The sequence below is a fragment of the Pecten maximus genome, chromosome 14 (assembly GCF_902652985.1).
Source record: "Pecten maximus chromosome 14, xPecMax1.1, whole genome shotgun sequence".
Lineage (NCBI taxonomy): Eukaryota > Metazoa > Mollusca > Bivalvia > Pectinida > Pectinidae > Pecten > Pecten maximus.
The window spans coordinates 14,137,582-14,158,971 of NC_047028.1; the positions used below are offsets into that span (position 1 = coordinate 14,137,582).

General features: G+C 34.4%; 1 protein-coding gene across 1 annotated transcript; it reads left to right on the plus strand.

Moving 5' to 3' along the window:
- The first annotated feature begins 1,161 nt into the window (after positions 1 to 1,161).
- LOC117342062 lies at positions 1,162 to 12,813 on the plus strand. The gene is made up of 4 exons (XM_033904036.1): positions 1,162 to 1,521; positions 2,509 to 2,579; positions 4,977 to 5,150; positions 8,481 to 12,813. Exons 1-4 carry the CDS (start codon positions 1,230 to 1,232, stop codon positions 10,773 to 10,775), a joined length of 2,832 nt encoding a protein of 943 aa, XP_033759927.1. The 5' UTR covers positions 1,162 to 1,229; the 3' UTR covers positions 10,776 to 12,813.
- Positions 12,814 to 21,390: the final 8,577 nt, after the last annotated feature.

Below are 21,390 nucleotides of genomic sequence, written 5' to 3' on the forward strand. Positions count from 1 at the left end.
GCACCTCGATCACCCTGGGATCTCGTATGTATTGATAGAACACGGGTACCTCGATCACCATGGGTTTCATATTTACAGTATGAATTACTTTAGCACGGAGAAAAATATATACCGAAATTTTAGAATGTCACATTAGGTAAAGAGAATGCTTTCATCATGCAGAAATTGGCTGACAACTACAGACTCATATTTTTTAGAAACTAAAATTCTGCTTACAAATACTGTAATTAGTTATTTTTTTCGAAAATAACAATTTACCAACATCAGTTAGATGTAAACATGTAAATTAGTTTATTTTAAACATATTATTATAAAATATTGGGCAATGTATGCTAATCGGTTTATTTTTAACAAATTATCAAGATAAACAATAACACCACTTCCCGCGAAGTTTCGATCTAAATTTAAAGGGGCATGGAGACCTGATATAAGTACTTTTTTTATTTTTTTTTATTTTTTTTTATATCAAAGGAGCAGTTGATGGTCGTCTAAAATACTTCCAGTAAAATATACAATACCATAATCTCTTGTATCTTCAATATCATCCAACTTTTTTTGCATTTCTTACATTTAGAAAAGCCTAATGTTTTCTGAATATCGCTTAACACTAAAAAGTACTCAAAGAGGATGAGAAGTAAACCCGGAGAGTGTGAGATAGACAAATATGTTGTGATACAGGGTATATAATGAAGTATATAAATTATGGTTAAATAGAACTTAATTTGCATACACTTTGATTTGTTAAATGAATTGGGCAAAAACGTTGTATCTATTCGATATGAGACAACATAAAGGTAAGTGATTATTAGCAATTAAGAACTAGGTGATTATTGGTATCATAACTTAAGTTACGGTGCGAAAACATAATTACTTATTGTATCAATTAGACAATGCATAACTTACGGTACTTGTATGAAATGAACATTAATACTGTTGCTGTTGTGTTTTTTTAAGAAATATTAGATAAATAAATCAATCAATAAATAAGCTTAAATAAATAAAGTTGAATAACAAATACGCACATAGAATATCATTTTACAGGAGGTGAAATATATCTGATGCATTATAGAGTTGGTGTTGGGAAAGTGTTCAGAAAAGTTATCGAACGTTGTGTAAATAATAGATGGCGCTACGAACTTAGCATCCGCTTGGGTGCGCGCCAATCAACAAAATGGCGTGAAAAATGTCACAGGATGTTTGTGTATTCCATGTAAATATTCTAAGTCATCATGACGGGGAAACTGGCAGTCGAAGACTGCATGTGCCCAATATGTATGAGTATTCTGATCGAGCCAGTGACTATGCCTTGTACTCATACTCTGTGTATGCCGTGTTTCAAACAAAATGTGGAGGAGGCCAGCTTGAGCTGTCCACTTTGCCGGACAAGGATTTCTGTCTGGGCCAGACGAGCGACCAAATCTGGAAACTTGGTTAACGAAAAGTTGTGGAATGACATAAAGATCAGTTTTAGAGAAAAGGTTGATAGGCGATTGGCAGGGGATGACGACGATGACAATGGAGGTACGAATGACATATCAACTGGCCTGGGTTGATTGTGAAGATAATGTGTTGACCTATTTTGGACAACACTGGTGGTTTTAGGTCATTTGATACCATAACACAACTTACACAATTGTGTAGGAAGTCAGTGCTATGATGTACAATTGAATGATTAATATAAAGATTAATGTAAATAAATGGTTCAGATACCGTACGAGTCAATGATGTCAAGGATATTCAATATTTCATAATCAGCAGTTTATTTTGTTGATGTCAACAAATGATGCTCCGTCTAAATATAACACGTGCACGTCACGGTATTATCCGGAACTTTTCTCGGAGGTCAAATATATTTGACATCCGAGAAAAGTTCCGTGATATTTGATTACCCACTGTGAATATCCTGTATTATGAAGCTTTGTCACAACCTTACTATCATTAAAATAATTAATTAAAAATAGAATATTGATATGTATTGATACAAAACCTGTTACTTTCACAATATTGGCTATATAATGGTAGTATCTTTCAATGGGCACTGATCATGAATTCAAACAATCTGCATCTATACTTAATGGAACAGAGATCATTATGAATGATATGATTTTTATTTCAATAGCTCTGCTTGAAATCAACCCCAAGGACCTTTGGCTTAGTTGTATTAAAATACTAAAGCAACCAAACTAATTATAAGTTCTCCCTTTACCTGAGTGATATATACATTGTGTGTCATGCAGACAACAAGAAGAAAAGCACTTTTCCGGAATTCCTTGCTCATACATATTTGCATTACAACTTCAAATTCCCTTTAAATATTTTGGTGATCAATGTAAAAATAAAGGAGCCTCTGACAGACAGATTTAGCATAATAATGTTTTAAGTATAAGATCATTTTTATATATAAACATTGGACTAAATTTGTAATAATTACTTTAACCTTTTGCCCTGAATTGGGAATATGGATTATTTAATTCTGATAAATGATTGTTTTATTACTTTGTTTTACAGTCTTTCTTCCAATCATCCAGCTTTCCAATCCTGGAGAAATAAGGAAAGAATATGAGGCTGAAATTCAGAGGGTAAATTAATTAAAATTTATTAATTTAGATTGATCTTGATGCTGATGATACATGTTTGGTTTTATATTGATTAATTATAACATCCTACATTTTAGCTGACATTGCCTATGCCATGGTGCAGCATCCGGGGGATCTGCTGTCTGCCAAAATCACTATTAGTGTACATGTTGAATGAATGAATGGATTTTAATGAAATTTGTTCTGGAGCATTATTGGCTAAAGGTTATTCACTGTTGTAAAACAAAGGGTGTGGCTCCCCATGGGGCCAGAGTTGCGGGCTTAGTACAGGAGATTAAGAGTATTTTGAAATAATGATTACTGGAATATCCAAGTGAATGATACAGGCCTCTGGTTGCAGACTCTGTTATGTCTCAGCCATATGCATGGGGCAGAACCCAAAGCCTTCCTGACACAGGTGAATGCTCAACTTAAAGGCCAAAAGTGAAGTACTGTGTCAAGGGAAGCATTGGGAAGAAGGGCTGTTTAGAATGAATATGAGGGGAAAAGATAAAATCCCAATTGATGGTTGGTTGTCACTAACTATCTAACTGATTATATCCTAATCATAGATGTTGAAAACTCAACCGAATCCCAACACAACAGAAATGTGTATGCATTAACCAAAATTAACCAGGCACAACAAAATCATGTCGGTCCTATTATGGTTTTGTAAAGTGTTATAATTATGTATTTTAAGACATTCGTCATATACATATTCCCTGTGGAAAAATCTGTTAAGAACATGAAACTTGTATAACTTATATAATATGACGCCTGATTATACGCTCATTAATTGAAACTTGTCAAAATTCGTACTTTTATAACTTGAGGTTAACTACAGATAAACTTATTTTGCCCAAACTGCAATCAGAAACCATGCGAAAATCATTTAGCTACTCTGGAGTATTGTCATGGAATAACCTACCACTACATCTTAAAATATAACATCTCTTACAACTTTCAAGCAAAAAATACGTAATCATTTTCTCTCAAGCTTAAAGTCATCAATTTCAGTTCTTCTGATTCAAGCAAAACTATATTATTAAGAAAGCATGTGTATGATGATCTATTGATTTTAAATGTTTCCCTTTAAATGTATATGTATAGAAATTCATGTTCTACCGAATGATACATATAACTGTATAATATGATTATTCTATATGAGTACCTGCATGTTCATTACTATAACTTTTTCCAACCATATTGTATATATTTCAAGATATCATGTTATCTGTTGATTAATGTATGTTATGTTTTGTATGTGGTTATAGAGGGCCATATCGAAGATTAGCACATGCTAAATATGTCACCCTCAGGAAATAAAGTATTATTATTATTATTATACCCCCCGCAACGAAGTTAGGGGGGGTATACTGGAATCAGGTTGTCCGTCCGTCTGTAGACACAACAATGTACCGACTACTCCTCCTAAACTACTGATCCGATTTCAACGAAACTTCATGACAATAACCCTTATACATTGTAGATGTGCGTAATCAATATAACATCATAATTTTTTGGTTACCATGGTAACCAGGGCACAAAACTTAGTTTTTTGGTCTACTCCTCTTATGGTTACCATGGTAACCAGGGCACAGAACTTAGTTTTTTTCATGACAATAATCCTTATACATTGTAGGTGTGCGTTATCTATATAACATCATAATTTTTTGGTTACCATGGTAACCAGGGCACAAAACTTAGTTTTTTGGTCTACTCCTCTTATGGTTACCATGGTAACCAGGGCACAGAACTTAGTTTTTTCATGACAATAATCCTTATACATTGGAGGTGTGCGTAATCTATATCATGTCGTAATTTTTTGGTTACCTTGGTAGCCAGGGCACAAAACTTAGTTTTTTGGGAGAGTTTGACACAACAATGTACCGGCTACTTCTCCTAAACTACTTGTCTGATTTCAACAAAACTTCATGACAATAATCCTTATAAATACATTGTAGATGTGCATAATCTATATCACGTCGTAATTTTTTGAATAAATCCCATTCACACTTTACCTTTCTCATAACCTTTTTAATTTTTTCTTTGTTATAAATTGATCAATTGAAAAGATTTTCTCATATGAAATCATTTCATAATGTCATGTACAACAATTTATTCATAATATAGCTCAAAAAAGAATTAGGGTAACCAAGAAAACTGAATACGACTAAGTGAGATTTAACTCACTGTATATCTTGTTTATTGTATAAATGCATAGTAACGATGGGGGTTGCAGGAGCGGGGGGTATGAGTTTGCCCTCTGGACGACAGTTCTAGTTATTATTATATATATTAGTAGCCCAAGATTGGTTGTCAAAAATAACATTTCATGACATTGTGCTACAAAAGTTTCAGTTATTTTTGTTTAAATGGTTGTAAAATCTTGTTTCTCAGCTTGCAAAACAGAGAGAGGTAGAGAGACAAAAAGAGATAGAAGCCAGTGAAGCACTCATCAAGAAACTTCAAGATGAAGAGAGAGATATGATGGAAAACAAGCGGAAAGAGCAGCAAAAAAGACAGGAAGAAGATGAAAAGCTGGCCATGGAATTGACAGATGTCATGGAGGAAGTATGACAATTTAATTAGTATTTAAATTCATAACATGTACAGTATCGAGTAAATTTGAACACAGGTATTTTACAAAGTTGTCTCCTGTTGACAAAAAAAGCATGTTAAAAATGAAGTTTGGCCCACAGTCTGTCAATGCAAGCTCAAGTTCCGATTCTATAATATAAACAAATATGTAAGTGATAATGGGTGGTATTCAAATTTTATCTTAGCAGCAAAGTAACAGAAGCCTGGATTGAAACAAAAAATAGTTTTAATTTGCTATTCTCATTTAATCTGATAAGAGTACATGAATATAAAATGTAATATAGGCGTCACCTTTATTTTATATTTCATCAGATCAAATAGAACTGTGTCCGTGGTCTTTTTGTTACCGCTATTTCTTGAAAAGTGCTGGAGATACATTTCTCAAACGTGATGAGTAGGTTCCCCTGGTCGCTAGTTATGCCAATTTAATTCAGATTTATAGTCAGAAAAACAAAGTGGCAGACAGGTAGCTTCATGTATATGTTCCCCTTGGTCCCTAGTTGTACCAGTTCAATTTACATTTTGATCAGAAAAACAAAATATATGGCCGACAAGCAGCCGTCTGGGATTTTGAGAATTGAAGTATAAGAGGAAATTGAGAAAGAACGGAGAAGATCAGTATGACATCAAGCCAATATCGATCATTGAATGGTGGACACCAGGATCCCTCTGGGATCCCTAGTTTTTCATGTCTTAAAATAATTTTAATAATCATTTATTTTAGCTGATTATTGGATCAGTTTGATTTTCTGATTCCAAGCGATGATTAATTGTAATATTTTGTCAATCATATAACACTAATTTGGAGGAATTAGTGTTTTGTTTAAAGATTCTGAAATAAAATGATGGAACAAAACAAATTCCCTTGTCCATGGGGAACAATGTCATACACCCAATGCAGCATTACATTACATCTCCTCTGCTATCACATCATGATAAGGTTGAAACATCATCAAAATTGTTTTGCTGTCTGTTGCAGCATTATTGATGTCATAAGTTTTCAAGTTGAAAGACAGGTGTTTTGACAATCAAAAGTGGTCGTGAAAATTGTAGTGATGGGAATCAGATGGGATTTTGCATTGTAATGAATCGGAAAATTGGATGACCTCTTACACTCAACTATCAATAACAGGGGTGTAGAAATCCACTTGCCTGTTGACCCTGGCAACCAAAATTTGAGTCGAGGCAAACAAAATAATTTTGTACACTTACACAGGACAAGTAAGATGGTTCTATGTCTAATATGATTTTTTTGTTCGATTTCCTGAATTCTGTGTGCCGGTGTTTGATTTCCTGAATTCTGTGTGCTGGTGTTTGATTTCCTGAATTCTGTGTGCCGGTGTTTGATTTCCTGAATTCTGTGTGCCGGTGTTTGATTTCCTGAATTCTGTGTGCCGGTGTTTGATTTCCTGAATTCTGTGTGCCGGTGTTTGATTTCCTGAATTCAGTGTGTCGTTGTTCGATTTCCTGAATTCTGTGTGTCGTTGTTCGATTTCCTGAATTCTGTGTGTCGTTTGATTTCCTGAATTCTCTGTGCTGGTGTTCGATTTCCTGAATTCTGTGTGTCGTTGTTTGATTTCCTGAATTCTGTGTGCCGTTCGATTTCCTGAATTCTGTGTGTCGTTGTTCGATTTCCTGAATTCTGTGTGCCAGTGTTTGATTTCCTGAATTCTGTGTGTCGTTCGATTTTCGTTCGATATCCTGAATTCTGTGTGTCGTTGTTCGATTTCCTGAATTCTGTGTGTCGTTTGATTTCCTGAATTCTCTGTGCTGGTGTTCGATTTCCTGAATTCTGTGTGTCGTTGTTTGATTTCCTGAATTCTGTGTGTCGTTGTTCGATTTCCTTAATTCTGTGTGTCGTTGTTTGATTTCCTGAATTCTGTGTGCCGGTGTTCGATTTCCTGAATTCTGTGTGTCGTTGTTTGATTTCCTGAATTCTGTGTGTCGTTGTTTGATTTCCTGAATTCTGTGTGTCGTTGTTTGATTTCCTGAATTCTGTGTGCCGGTGTTCGATTTCCTGAATTCTGTGTGCCAGAATGACAATAGTGTTGATGTATGTTAGAACATATCAAAATCAACGATTAGAAGTAGTTGGAATATCTTTATTATTTTCCGTGTTTGACTTTGTAAATGAAATTTTTGAGGTTGGAATAGTAGTTCTCTAGGCGCACTCTGATGAGGTCTTCATTTCGCAAACATTTTAAAGCTTTCAAGCTGATAAAATTAACAGAAACTCAATCTTAACTATGTAATAATTTAAGAAAGAGGTAACTTACTGTTACTAACTGATTTAATCCAATCATCAATGTTGAAATCTTATCTGATTCGCATCACTAATTATAATCGATGATCAGCCCACCACCTGAAAATTGCATGCTTTTCCTTTAATATCAGGGATCGACATTAACTTTTTTCTGCACTTGTCCCTCGGACAAGTGATAAGATAAATTCACTTGTCCGAATGAAATAATCACTTGTCCTACATGTGTTTCTACTTTCCATCTGTTACGTGTAAACAGCAAGATGATTTATTATAAAGTAGAGGTAAGCACTGCAAGCCATAATTTCGACTCATAATAATTACTAACAACAATAAAACAGCAAGAAAGTATTATTACAAGTTATTTAAGTTTTACTAAACCATCCTTTTTTTTACCTAAAAGCAGATGAATGAAGTACTCTAAAATAATTAACTTTCATGGAGAACTGTTCGACTAAACTATATAAACAAACTTACTACTGTGAAAACATTAAAACATGTCACTGTTTTCTAGGGCACGGCAGTCTGCTTCATCTGTAGCCTCCTTAATTATATCAAAACTGATTCATTTTTATTACGATTCCAGCAGACGGTATCTGTCGTAGTATCAATGCTAGCTCTCACATGTACAGCATTCGCATGCGTTTCAAACATACTAGTGATACCGATTACATGTTTTCGAGAGCCCTCGGAAGTCTACCATTATTTCTATGTAGTTCCAAATGAAGCTTTAATAAGCATGATCAACTCACTTCCGTACGATGGTTAACACAATTTAAAGGAGTTTTTACTCATTTTACAGTGAGTATTGAATCAGTTTTGACTTCAGAATATAACATAAATAAAATACAAAGACAGATTTGTTACTTGTCCCGTCGGACAAGTACTTTAATGATTTCACTTGTCCGACATCAATTTCGTCTGGTACCGGACAATCGGACAAGCGTTAATGTCGACCCCTGAATATACATATATATCTATATATCCATAGTCCCCTTATATTACCAATTCCGATCATACTTTGTATTTTTATTTTTTCACAGGCAGGCACTGATGCCCCAATCAATTTCCTATTGGCCGAGTCTCGATCAAGGTTAACAAGATCTACATCGGTAGTTACCTGCAGCAGTGGAAATAGTGGACGGTCAAGCAGTCTTAGGCCGACGTCCACAATTGAATCATTCATTAGTAAGATGAGAGAGGCAGAAAAGCTGAAGGAGGCAGACCGTATCTCCAGTGCTTCATCTGTACAATATCTACACAACACACCTGATGAAGATTTTTCAGAAAAATCTGGAAAATTTTTAAAGGTAGACAAACTGAAAGACACTGATAGCAAATCAAGTGATTGTTCCCTTCCATACATGTGCAATGATCGAGAAAAAAGTGACAGTAGTACAAACATGTCCGTTAAAAGTAAATCTCGAACAAGTTCCTGGAATTATGGATATGTTGACTTACATACAGAAAATGAGGGATTATTTTCAGATGAACTTTCACAAGATTTGTCGAAACGTTCATCTTCAAGTGCAACTGATGGGCTTGTTTGTCTTGGTACAGAGAGCAGTGGTGCCAGTAGATCAGTTATCATTTCACCGGACATTGAAATTATCACAGACAAGCTTCAACATGAGTTACTGGAAAATTCCTCTCCATCATTATCGAAAAATGGTCGTGCATCTTCAAAGGTGTCACGAGCATCAAGTATACAGAGTGTAGACAGTATTACACAGGAACTTAACCACTTCAAACCTATCAATGTTTGTCCTGTGACACCACCAAGGAAACTGGCTAGTGGCAAAGTCATTGAACCACCCTTGATTCGGACCACCCCCAGGAACCTGAATAAAACCAGCTTCAGTTCTCCAACAAATAATGAATTGTCATTGTCTGACCTAGATGCATGTAGTCCAATTATGCAAAGGCGATTGTCAGAGCTTGAAGAGGAAAGGAAAAGCAATGTCCGTAGATTGTCAAAATCCACTCTAACTGTCAAAAGGTTTGATGAAGGTGGAACAAACGAAAACGAATCTGATGTGACGGGTGATAGCGCGAATAAAAACAACTCAGCAAAAGTTGAACACACACAGAAAGGGTACAAGAGAAAGGCTGTTGATATAGATAATATGGACATAAAGATGTCCTCCAATGAAGCTGGTACAGTAAGGAAACTTATGATTCCCCTTGAATCAAACATTGATGACTCGATGGATTTCGACATTCCACCACCGTTGTGTGAAAACAACAATATCATCAATATGGACAGTGACAGTAGAAGCTCATCTGGATCAGCTTTGTTGAGGAAAAAACAAAAGAGAACTGGCAGATTGAAGCAGGAAGACAACATGTCACAAACACAAAATATATGCAAAAAGGGGACATTGGAAGAAAAACAAAGATGTGATTCATTTAGCCCACAGCGATCCATTACTGACTGGGTTGTCAAGGGAGATAAATACTGTAGGGATTCGGGACAGTCATCCAGTTTCTTTAAGGAAACTTTGCGAACTACGTGTCTAGGAAGGGATGAGGTTGATGGAGAGTTCAACAGTAGAGTTGAAACTAAGTCAAAAGTCAGAACAATTGATCATTTTATGACTAAAGTAGACAAGGAATGTAAGAAATCCAAAACTGGTTACTCAAAACGAAAGCGAAAGACAAATCAAAGTAATGATTATGTATGGCCAGATTACAGTCCGAAGAAACGAGATAAAGACAAAATTTCTACAAACATTGTACCTTGTTCATCATCAGATTTTGATACTAGTGATTTAATTAGCGATCAGAGTGATGATGAGATGAGTTCCAGCCCAGAGGCTCCAATTTTAAAACAAACAAGAAAGAAGAGGTGTATTTCAGAGATTGAAAGTGAGAGAACAAATTTCAAAAGAAGAAGAATTGACGAAATTTCCAAAAGAAATAACACAAAAAAACTGAAAACTCTTAAGAAAACTGGCTCAAATCTCACAAATAGCAGTTTAAAGGGCAAAGCTAGTTTGAAAAAGAGTAAGAAATCGCAAGATTCTGTCCTATCCAGTGGTATTTGTAATGTGACTGATACAAAATGTCTCAACCTCTCAGAGTGTAGTGTGTTGGAACCTGTAGGTGCAAACATTGTTTGCATGGATTCTTCAAAGGATTTGTTTGATGTCTTTGATTCAAGGGAAAAACAGGAAGAAATGGATAAATTGTTAGCATTAAAACTATCAAAAGAATATGAAATAGAAGCCAAGCTTGGATTGGCTGCTTTCCGTTTTAAAGGGAGTGACAATGAGTACAAGCTCAGACGCCCTCAACGTTCAAAACCAAAAACATTTATGAATGCTTATGAAACGTAGGATTTTAGAAACGTTAAATTAATTATGATATATGTAATATGATATGTTACATCTTTTAAATTTTACCAGGACATTGAACTTTTCAATGAGTTACATGTAAAATGTTAAATCTAATATGTATCTTTTATAACTATCACTTGTTATGTACAGTATGTAAGACTCATCATCTTGCTTATCTCCCTTGTTTTTACCTGCAAATAAAACTGAATACTATAACACTCAAAAATAATATTGGGTTCAATCCAAATGTTTTTCTCTTAGAAAAGGCTGAACATATGAATACACACTTTGACCTCAGGTTGTAGGTCATGCTTATACTGTCTGTCCATTGGTCTGTGTATACATATCTTTGATATGTGGTCATAGCTAGGTTATATAGATATAGTTTAATATTGTCCTTTGCATATTTATTGATTTGGCAGTTTGATATTTCATGAACTTGTTCATAATATGAAAAATGAAATAAATGATCTCAAAAACCTGGCTATTCCTGTAAAATATCTATCCAACAGGTGAATTCATGTTTGTTATTTTAAAAGGGGAATCACTGATTGGTTTAGGTTATTTTGCTCCACCTGCATCCATCATAGATAGAATTTCTATTCCTCAAGATAAATATTTATTTTACTGGAATATTTATCTCTATCTCTGCTGTGCTTCTATATACATATATTGCTCAGCAAATAATAAGTACTAGAATTGTATTGGGTAAGAATGTGAATGCACCATTATGATAAAATTGCAATTTTTTACATGTAAAAAAAAAATTATGTCATGATACAGAGTTCAGAAGTTCAGTCTGTTAACACAGCGTACAGCTTTCTTTTAACCATGCAGTTGAAGTAAAACATATCAACTACATTTGTAGGTGTGTCCTTCAGAGTGTCACTCAGTTGTTATATCACCTTCGTATCACAATTAGTGCCATATTCACAATTTACAAGAGAAATACATTATTAATATACTAGCTGCATTGTTGACACTTGGCAGTCCAGATGATAAACATGATTGAATTTTTTTTAATTGATACTTTTATATCCGATATATAATTGTTACAACATTTTATGCATGCATCCAACTCTAGCAACAAGTAGCTACAAAGACAAAAATAGATATTAATTTTTGTTGAGGATTGAGATAAAAAGATGCACATGCGCAAGACTCAATATTAAACAATTTTATATTAAATTTAAATTTTGTGTCAATGATCTTAAAAATTGTAAAAGCTGATGATATTTTAGGGCTATGCTATTTCAGGAAAATATCTTCCTTCAGGTTTAACTCCAGGTTCTTGATTTCTTGTTTTCTTCCATTGGATATAGATTTTAATGGTTTTAATTAGTCTTCAGCAAAAGTTCTAAACAGATTTTAGGTTTGATTATGATACTTGTTTGATAAAGAAGGAATGAGAATTAGGACAGCTCTTGGAATGGGTCATTTACCGTCAGTTTTCCTATAAAAATACTGCTATACATTTTTTGAAACTTCATGGTGTCTTTCAGAATATTTATGCATAATTATGGCCCCTCGTGTCCTTTAGAACCCCTGGATAATTTTAAATCAAAAGTTTTTTCCCAAATATGAAATATTTTTTGTTGATATACTTGTATGTCACATACAAAGATTGTAAGGGACATTATAGTTTTTTCCTTAATTTGTAAATTTCGTATCCTTGCATATATTTACAATTACAAAAAAAGAAAAATAAGGAGTATTTCAGTACATGTCTATTACTTCTATGCAAATTATTACTTCAACTCCAAGATTTGAGTGATCCCTGAAAAGTGTATTCCTTGTGAGTGAATGAGTCAAAATTGTGTGATATTGAAAATCATCGAAGGAGAAGGTCACATGACCATTAGTTTTCTGACATTTTTGTCTAAACTGTTAATTATGAATTCATGAAAATGCTTCTGGAGATGAGATGGAGGGAAACATAGAAATACAATTCATTTGACTAAAATACCCAATTGAAAATACATGTACACATGTGCCATTTTAATTGAAAGTAGTTTTATATATTAAAGTGATACATGTATTATGTGTTTATGTTACTTTCATTTGCAATGTTTTACATTGTATATTATTTTCATATGCCTGTCTAACATAATTAAGTGAACCATTTCATTGAGCTCTGTCCCTTCATGTTCAAGATATGTCGACTAATTATTCACAAATTAACTTCAAACCATCAGAGTAGTTAGAATTACAATATATATATCATGCAATGTGAAACCAATGTGATTTTAACTATTCCATCTTAACTTTTGAAGTATTGACAATTGATATGCATTTAGCTGTGTAGCCAACAATGGAAGTTCAATATTTGAAGGATTAACTTGAAAATTGTTAACAGAAAAAGGGATTACCATCAAAGATTGATGAAGTTTGGTTAAGACTTATGTCCAACCATTATGTTTGGATAAGGTTTATCAGTTTGACATTGGACAGGCATATATTGCTTCACTCCACTGTACTCTTGTGAAGCTTGAATAGATACACTTTGTATGAAAGATTATGTGTGAATGCAGCAATTGTGATAAATAGATTTTTACATTGTATCAACATCAATCATCTAATTTCATTTACCAGTTTTCTATATTCATACAATATTCTGATGTATAGGGCAACCCAGACTGACTTTGAATACCATGTATATTACAGCACTGTATTTACAATGTATGTAGAGATATGTATTACTGTTTAAAGATGTATGAAGCATTCATTTTCAGATATATTGATATATTTACACAAATGACAATAGTTTTCTCAAACTACATTGTAGTGTTGAAGATTGCTTAGAAATTTATAATCTATTTCAGAAAGACTGGAAGTATTTACCGAAATTGGTGCAATGTGAGGATAAATGCTTTAAATGCCCCAATGTGTTCAAAATATTTTTACTAAGGTTTATGGTAAAATGTATAATTTATAAGATTTCATCATTTTCTGGTAATTATATAAGGTTTCAGTAATTAATTAATAGTTTCTTGTTACAGTAAAAACTTGATTTATCATAGAAAATAGTTTATCAGCCATAGTCAGGAATGAACAAATTAATTACTTCATTGTAATTGAATTGATAAATCAAAAATGTGTTTATAGGTTTTACCCATAAAATAGGATAAAGAGTTCTGTTACAAGGTCAACAAAGCCTATATACATATGTGAACTAGAATTTAATTTTTAGCCCACCATCATCAGATGGTGGGCTATTCAAATCGCCCTGCGTCCGTGGTCCGTCGTCCGTCCGTCCGTCCGTCCCTCCGTCCGTCCCTCCGTCCGTCCGTAAACAATTCTTGTTATCGCTAATCCTCAGAAAGTACTGAAGGGATCTTTCTTAAATTTCATATGTGGGTTCCCCTTAGTGCCTAGTTATGCATATTGCATTTTGAGACCAATCGGAAAACAACATGGCCGACAGGCAGCCATCTTGGATTTTGACAATTGAAGTTTGTTATCGCTATTTCTGAGAAAGTACTGAAGGGATCTTTCTCAAATTTAATATGTAGGCTCCCCTCGGTGCCTAGTTATGCATATTGCATTTCGAGACCAATCGGAAAACAACATGGCCGACAGGCAGCCATCTTGGATTTTGATAATTGAAGTTTGTTATCGCTATTTCTGAGAAAGTACTGAAGGGATCTTTCTCAAATTTCATATGTAGATTCCCCTTGGTGCCTAGTTATGCATATTGCATTTTGAGACCAATCGGAAAACAACATGGCCGACAGGCAGCCATCTTGGATTTTGACAATTGAAGTTTGTTATCGCTATTTCTGAGAAAGTACTGAAGGGATCTTTCTCAAATTTCATATGTAGGTTCCCCTTGGTACCTAGTTATGCATATTGCATTTCGAGACCAATCGGAAAACAACATGGCCGACAGGCAGCCATCTTGGATTTTGATAATTGAAGTTTGTTATCGCTATTTCTGAGAAAGTACTGAAGGGATCTTTCTCAAATTTTATATGTAGGCTCCCCTTGGTGCCTAGTTATGCATATTGCATTTTGAGACGAATCGGAAAACAACATGGCCGACAGGCAGCCATCTTGGATTTTGATAATTGAAGTTTGTTATCGCTATTTCTGAGAAAGTACTGAAGGGATCTTTCTCAAATGTTATATGTAGGCTCCCCTTGGTGCCTAGTTATGCATATTGCATTTTGAGACGAATCGGAAAACAACATGGCCGACAGACAGCCATCTTGGATTTTGACAATTGAAGTTTGTTATCGATATTTCTGAGAAAGTACTGAAGGGATCTTTCTCAAATTTCATATGTAGGTTTCCCTTGGTGCCTAGTTATGCATATTGCATTTTGAGACCTATCGGAAAACAACATGGCCGACAGGCAGCCATCTTGGATTTTGACAATTGAAGTTTGTTATCGCTATTTCTCAGAAAGTACTGAAGGGATCTTTCTCAAATTTCATATATAGGTCCCCCTTGGTGCCTAGTTATGCATATTGCATTTTGAGACCTATCGGAAAACAACATGGCCGACAGGCAGCCATCTTAGATTTTGACAATTGAAACTTATTATCGCTATTTCTAAGAAAGTGCTGAAGGGATCTTTCTCAAATTTCATATGTAGGTTCCCCTCGGTGCCTAGTTATGCATATTGCATTTTGAGACCAATCGGAAAACAACATGGCCGACAGGCAGCCATCTTGGATTTTGACAATTGAAGTTTGTTATCGCTATTTTTCAGAAATTGCTGAAGGGATCTTTCTGAAATTTCATTTGTAGGTTGCCCTCTGTGCCTAGTTATGCATATTGGATTTTGAGACCAGTCAGAAAACAACCTGCCCAACAGGCAGCCATCTTGTATTTTGATAATTGAAGTTTGTTATCGCTATTTTACAGAAGGTACTGAAGGGATCTTTCTCAAATTTCATATGTAGGTCCCCCTTGGTCCCTGGTGTTGCATTTTGGGACCAATCTGAAAACAACAGACAGCCATTATCACTAAATCTTAAATTTCATATATAGGTTCCCCTTGTTTGAAAAGTACTAGAGGGCTGTTTCTGAATTTACACAGATTAGTAAGACTTAGAGGAAGGGAAAAGTAGAGAAAAGATCAATCTGACATGGAACCTATAAAGATCATTCAATGGTGGGCGCCAAGATCCCTCTGGGATCTCTTGTTTGTCTCTGCAATTATGAAATAAAAGTTCGTTTCATGCAAGTACTAGCATTGTATGATAGTCGTATCATTTAGCTTGTCACTTAATTATAATCACAAATTTAATTGAAAATGAATAAATCATTGAATTGTCTCAAGATATGTTACGGGTAGTCTATATGTTACTGCATACAAGAATGCAGGCAAATGAGTATTGATTATATAGTCCTTAATCCTTTTGTTTCATATCTTTTATTATCTAATAACCGATGAGCACGTCTGAATTGCAGAGGTCACGTTCTGGGTTTTACTTTAATCCTTGAAGTGATGCGGTATGTAATTATAACCGGCTGGTTCTATTTCTAAGCGGTTCGTTTATGCAGTCAAACCAGTTCATCACTATCTCTAAATGTAACATAGTCATAAATCATGACTGATATTCATAAACTAATACAGGAATCTGGTTCTCCAGAATAATTAATTAGAAAAGGAAATAACTGCGCTGAAAGCTGTCACTGATTGGACCGCAAACGAGAATATTGAGAACTCGCACTGTGATGACATGTCAGGATTAATACTTGATAATGTTGATACACCAGTGATGTTTACAAAATAACTTTCAATGCAGGGTAATGTTTTGAGGGGTTTGTATGGTTTAATAGAGCACAAGGGAAATAAAAACAGGATAATCAGACAAAACAAAAACAAACAAAAACCCGTTACAAGCTTCACGGAATGTTTATGTAACAATAAAAACATAAAATGGAATTGAATTTTATATTCTATATATCGCATGCAAGTAGCTAAAATTATTGTATTTAATTGTGAAAACAGCAATACTCATAATTAATACTAGTGTTAATCCTGATCAATACTGATAAGTAATGCGAGTGTTAATCCTGACATATCATCCCAGTGCGAGTCCTCATATGAACACTTCTTTAGTGACGTCACAATACATGCTCGCTGTAACAAAACTGAAACACAGGGAATCAACAATCAGCTCTATTAGGAGGGGTTCATAACACAATATAGAAGTTATAGCAATAACAACACGGTCTGGTAAACAAATGTTAGGTGTTAGTGTCGAAATATAAATATTTTCAATAGATGAAATAATACATATGTCTCAACACAGACAGGATTCCAGCTGGCCCAAGTGACTTCAATGATAGCTAATTACTAACCAATCCACATTATGTGGGACAGGAATGGACTTACAAATCATAGTCTTTTCAAAACTACTTCTTTTGTAGTGCTTTAATAACACATAGTCCAACCTTAAAGTTCCATGGGTATAGATATATTGATGATGGATCATAGTCGATACTGCAAGGCATCAAAGATCAATTCTTGGTAACAGCTCGCTATTCAATTCCAAACATACAATCAATAAACCTAATTATATTACAAATTTCAATCTATTATCATTTGTTTATTTTTTTATTTTACTTTATTTATTTTTTTAATATTTATATACACTGTATATGAAATAATAGGATCAGACAACAGGCTTACCTTATACAAGTCTTTTCCATAGACCGGTTGCAGATGGGTATAATAATTATACATAGTCTAAACAGCACACATTTCACACTCACTTCCACACAATTTCATAAAGGAAAGACATGGAAAATAATAGTTGAAATCTTTTAGTGCTCTTTATATATAAGTAAACATGATTTAAGATATATAGGTTAATTTCTTGAGATAAATCTATATCGCCACATAAAAGTATATGTAAATTAATAAATCCCACACGATTGTATATAGAAGTGATATGATGCCTAAAGGTAGAATACAGTGGGCACTGGAAGAAAAAATGAACCAAGTTTTCAAAGTTTGCTCCACAAATGCATGAGCCATCAAGAACTAGATGATCTATTAACTTATCAAAAATTAGGTTACTGGCGTTATTTGCTCGCTATGTTTATGAAACTGGACTGTAGTGGCCAGCGCAACACTCATATTTATTTTGCCACCAATCTTATAACATTGAATCGGATATCAATGAGCTTGTGTGCCTAGATATGATCTTTGGAATATAATTTATTGATACCTTTTGTAATTCATATTTGAACCACTCTGACCAAAATTACTTTTGATTTTTATGGTATACATGTTTTCATATAAAACGTTATATCGTTTTCAATATATATATGAAAAAAATACTTGCAGATTTAATATATGGCAATTGCTACATTAAAAAAATCGACTTTATATATGTATACTTGAAATGATCGCATTTAAAAAAGAAAAGATATAACAGCTTTATCAAAGTCAAATATTCTTCTCCCCTCCTCCCCCCCCCCCCCCCCCCTATAAAATTCCTGAACATAAATACTCTAGGTGTAAAGTTCATAGGCAATATGAGGTGTTTAATATTTTCATTAACATACATTATTACAAAGTTGTGTACCAGGTTTGCACTAAATATGATGTAATAAGCCAAATTGTAAAAAGGTGTTTCCCATATGTGAAGACCAAGGTTTGGTCAAAATAAGGTACTATATATATACAGGTCAGATGGACCTGGGAAGGTAAATGTCATGATTAGTCTCCCACAGGACCGGGTGATGTTAGTCTTTTTTTTCAATTAATGAAAGTTTCCCTGTTGGAAGGCTTTTTTTTCAATTAATGAAAGTTTCCCTGTTGGAAGGCTTGACGGAAAATCTTAATTACGTATTTAACGTTTTACTACATCAAACACCTGCACAGATATGCACAAGTAGTGAGAGATTTTAATTTATATATAGTTAAAATGTATATATTTTTGCAGAGGAACAACTATGTGAGTGATTAATTGGTTAAAAGATATGAAGAAATACTATAACGAAACAATATATATTCTTAGTATTCTTTTGCATAGTTTATTCCTTTAATATATTGATTATTGCACAATGTTTGTGATGCCAAGTCTTAGAAAGATACCCATCTTTTCAATATTTAAATGTAACTCAATATTATTAATTGCTTAAGCGAATTCATTTGATATTATAAATATCCTTTAAAAAGATATATTTTTGCACCTTTTCAAAGTGCAGTCACAGAAAGGGTGATATTATACTACTACCTTTAGGTGGTATGGTCCGTGTGCATTGTTTATGCAGTATCGGTCGTTGGAAAGAATACGGTTATTGTTCCCTAAGGTTGTGTATATACATTAACTTCATTAATTTAACCATTGCTGTGAAATGTTGCTGGACTTAAATTCGACGGAGTATGTTGTAGTTTGAGAAATACTTAATTGTTAAGATGTTCCAAATTGTTAATTTTTTTCGGAGTTTTATGCGACACACACATTTGTGAATTGTCTTTGATGAATCTACCATTGAATGTACGACTTGCACGACCGCTGTTCAGTTGCAGACAATATCGTAGCCCGAGTTTCGTCTGGCACTGACACGGCTATCAATATCGCTGTATTTTGAATGTTGAGTGTGTAGTTGCATCTGTTACACTGAGCATAATACAGAAAGAAACAAAGTTTTGTTATTTAATGCAAACATTGTTATTTTCCTTTAAGGTACAATAGTATCTAGAAAACATGGCTTTTTTGCTCTCACTTGATTAATGTTTTGTTGGGCTTCCCCTGCGAAATATGAACATTCTCGAAGATACTCTCGCCATCGCATACTTTCTGGATAATTATTTAATTCGAAGAAATATGCTTTGTATTCTGAGAGTGAATGTGTGGCCGTATGACGCTCCTCTGTTTACCTAAAGGTGTTACACATTTTCTAGTGTTATATACAACTTTGTTTTACCGATTATTTAGACGCTGTCATTATTTGGACGAATAAAAGTTCGCTTATACATCAGTGAATCTCATTTGTTACTGACGATCTTTTTCAGCGATGTATTCACTGAGCTATCCCATCATATCTTGTTAGATGGGAACCTCTGTTCTTCACATTTTGTCCCCGGGACGGCCCGACGTTACCCTGTATTTCGCACTGCCGGCGGCTCACACTATGCAAAAGTTTTTAACGATTGTGCAATATCAACAGCTAACAATTTGCAAAATTTTGATTAAATGAAGCTACTAGTTACCTCCCCTTAATTATTTAAAGTCACAAGCTACATAACTGGTATATTATTCTATTGGCTAGTAACACACTAAAGTTAATGCCAAAACAAGTCGAAATGATGGGACGGTTATACAAGGTGGTATCCTACTTGGGCTCGCAAGGAAAATTTCCAGAATAAATTACACGCATTGTAATTATCAAAAATGAAAACAAAACAAATATGTGACAAGCATAACCTACATGCACATCCGCGCCGGCTTCAAGATTTCTTACCCGTGTTTTAAGAACAACTTATAATAACAAAATCTTAACTCAAATCGATAAAACATTAACGGGGGGGGGGGGGGGGGGGGGGTATTAAGGCTATTAAAAAGAAAACTCCCAGGACCCCACCCACCCACCCTGGAATAGTGAAAACCTGGCACGTCCTTAAATGATCCTGACTGCTAATAGGACGTTAAACAAAAACAAACCAAACCAAACCCCTAGCGGCTTGCTATTGTAGTATTCAAACTTTCTTTTCTGCTTTTATACGAATTTCCCTTAACCGTAGCTGCTTGTTGTAGTTGTGCACCATCAATCTCCATTGTTGAGTAAATGAACTGTAGTCTGTGTATTTGTTTTCATATCCTGCTACAGATAGCGGATATACTAACTACTATATGTAATGTCTTGTCTATCCGCCCGTCTGTAATTACATTACTCTCGATTTTGACTGGAAAATGTAGCTTAGCGTTGCCTTTATGAGGACGCTTCCCCTGGCCGAGAAAAAGATTTGTCCATGGCCAATAGTCAAAGACATTTACAATACTTAACTAAAAGTTTGATGTCACACGCCAATGCCTATTGTTTCCCAATGGTGGTACTGTTTCTTATATTATACGCGAGTCACGCTGTTGAATTCAAATAAAGAACCAAAGAGTATGTATAGGATTGGAATGATTCCTACACTAATGAACTCGTGTCATAAGTACAGATAGTACATCTTCGTGTAGGTTATTAGTTATAGGTAAGGTTCGTAATTCTGTGTTTCAATATCCTTCGATTAAAATATAGATTCTTTTCGTAATTGCCACACACCATATACCTTCTTATGGGTGAATGCTAAAGGTAATTTTTTACATTAAGGTAGACTATTTACAAAGTGCACACAGAGGTATATGTTCCTGAGTTTTATACCAGTTAATAAAGTTGATACCTAGAACACGCACACTTCGTTGAAATGATTAATTTCAGCGGCAATCTCATTTTTTTCTAAAACCATTCTGCCAGTTAATGATTACGCTTATTTTTATTTATGTTGTTTTCTACAAGTATTATTTGATGTGTTAAATCATCATTGAGCTGATCTGTTCAATCTAAATTAGATACGTCTACAGTTTTTGCAACTGGCCAAAGACATTATAAGCAATTGTCCAGGATAAATATGATTATCGCATTAAACAATCACACAATG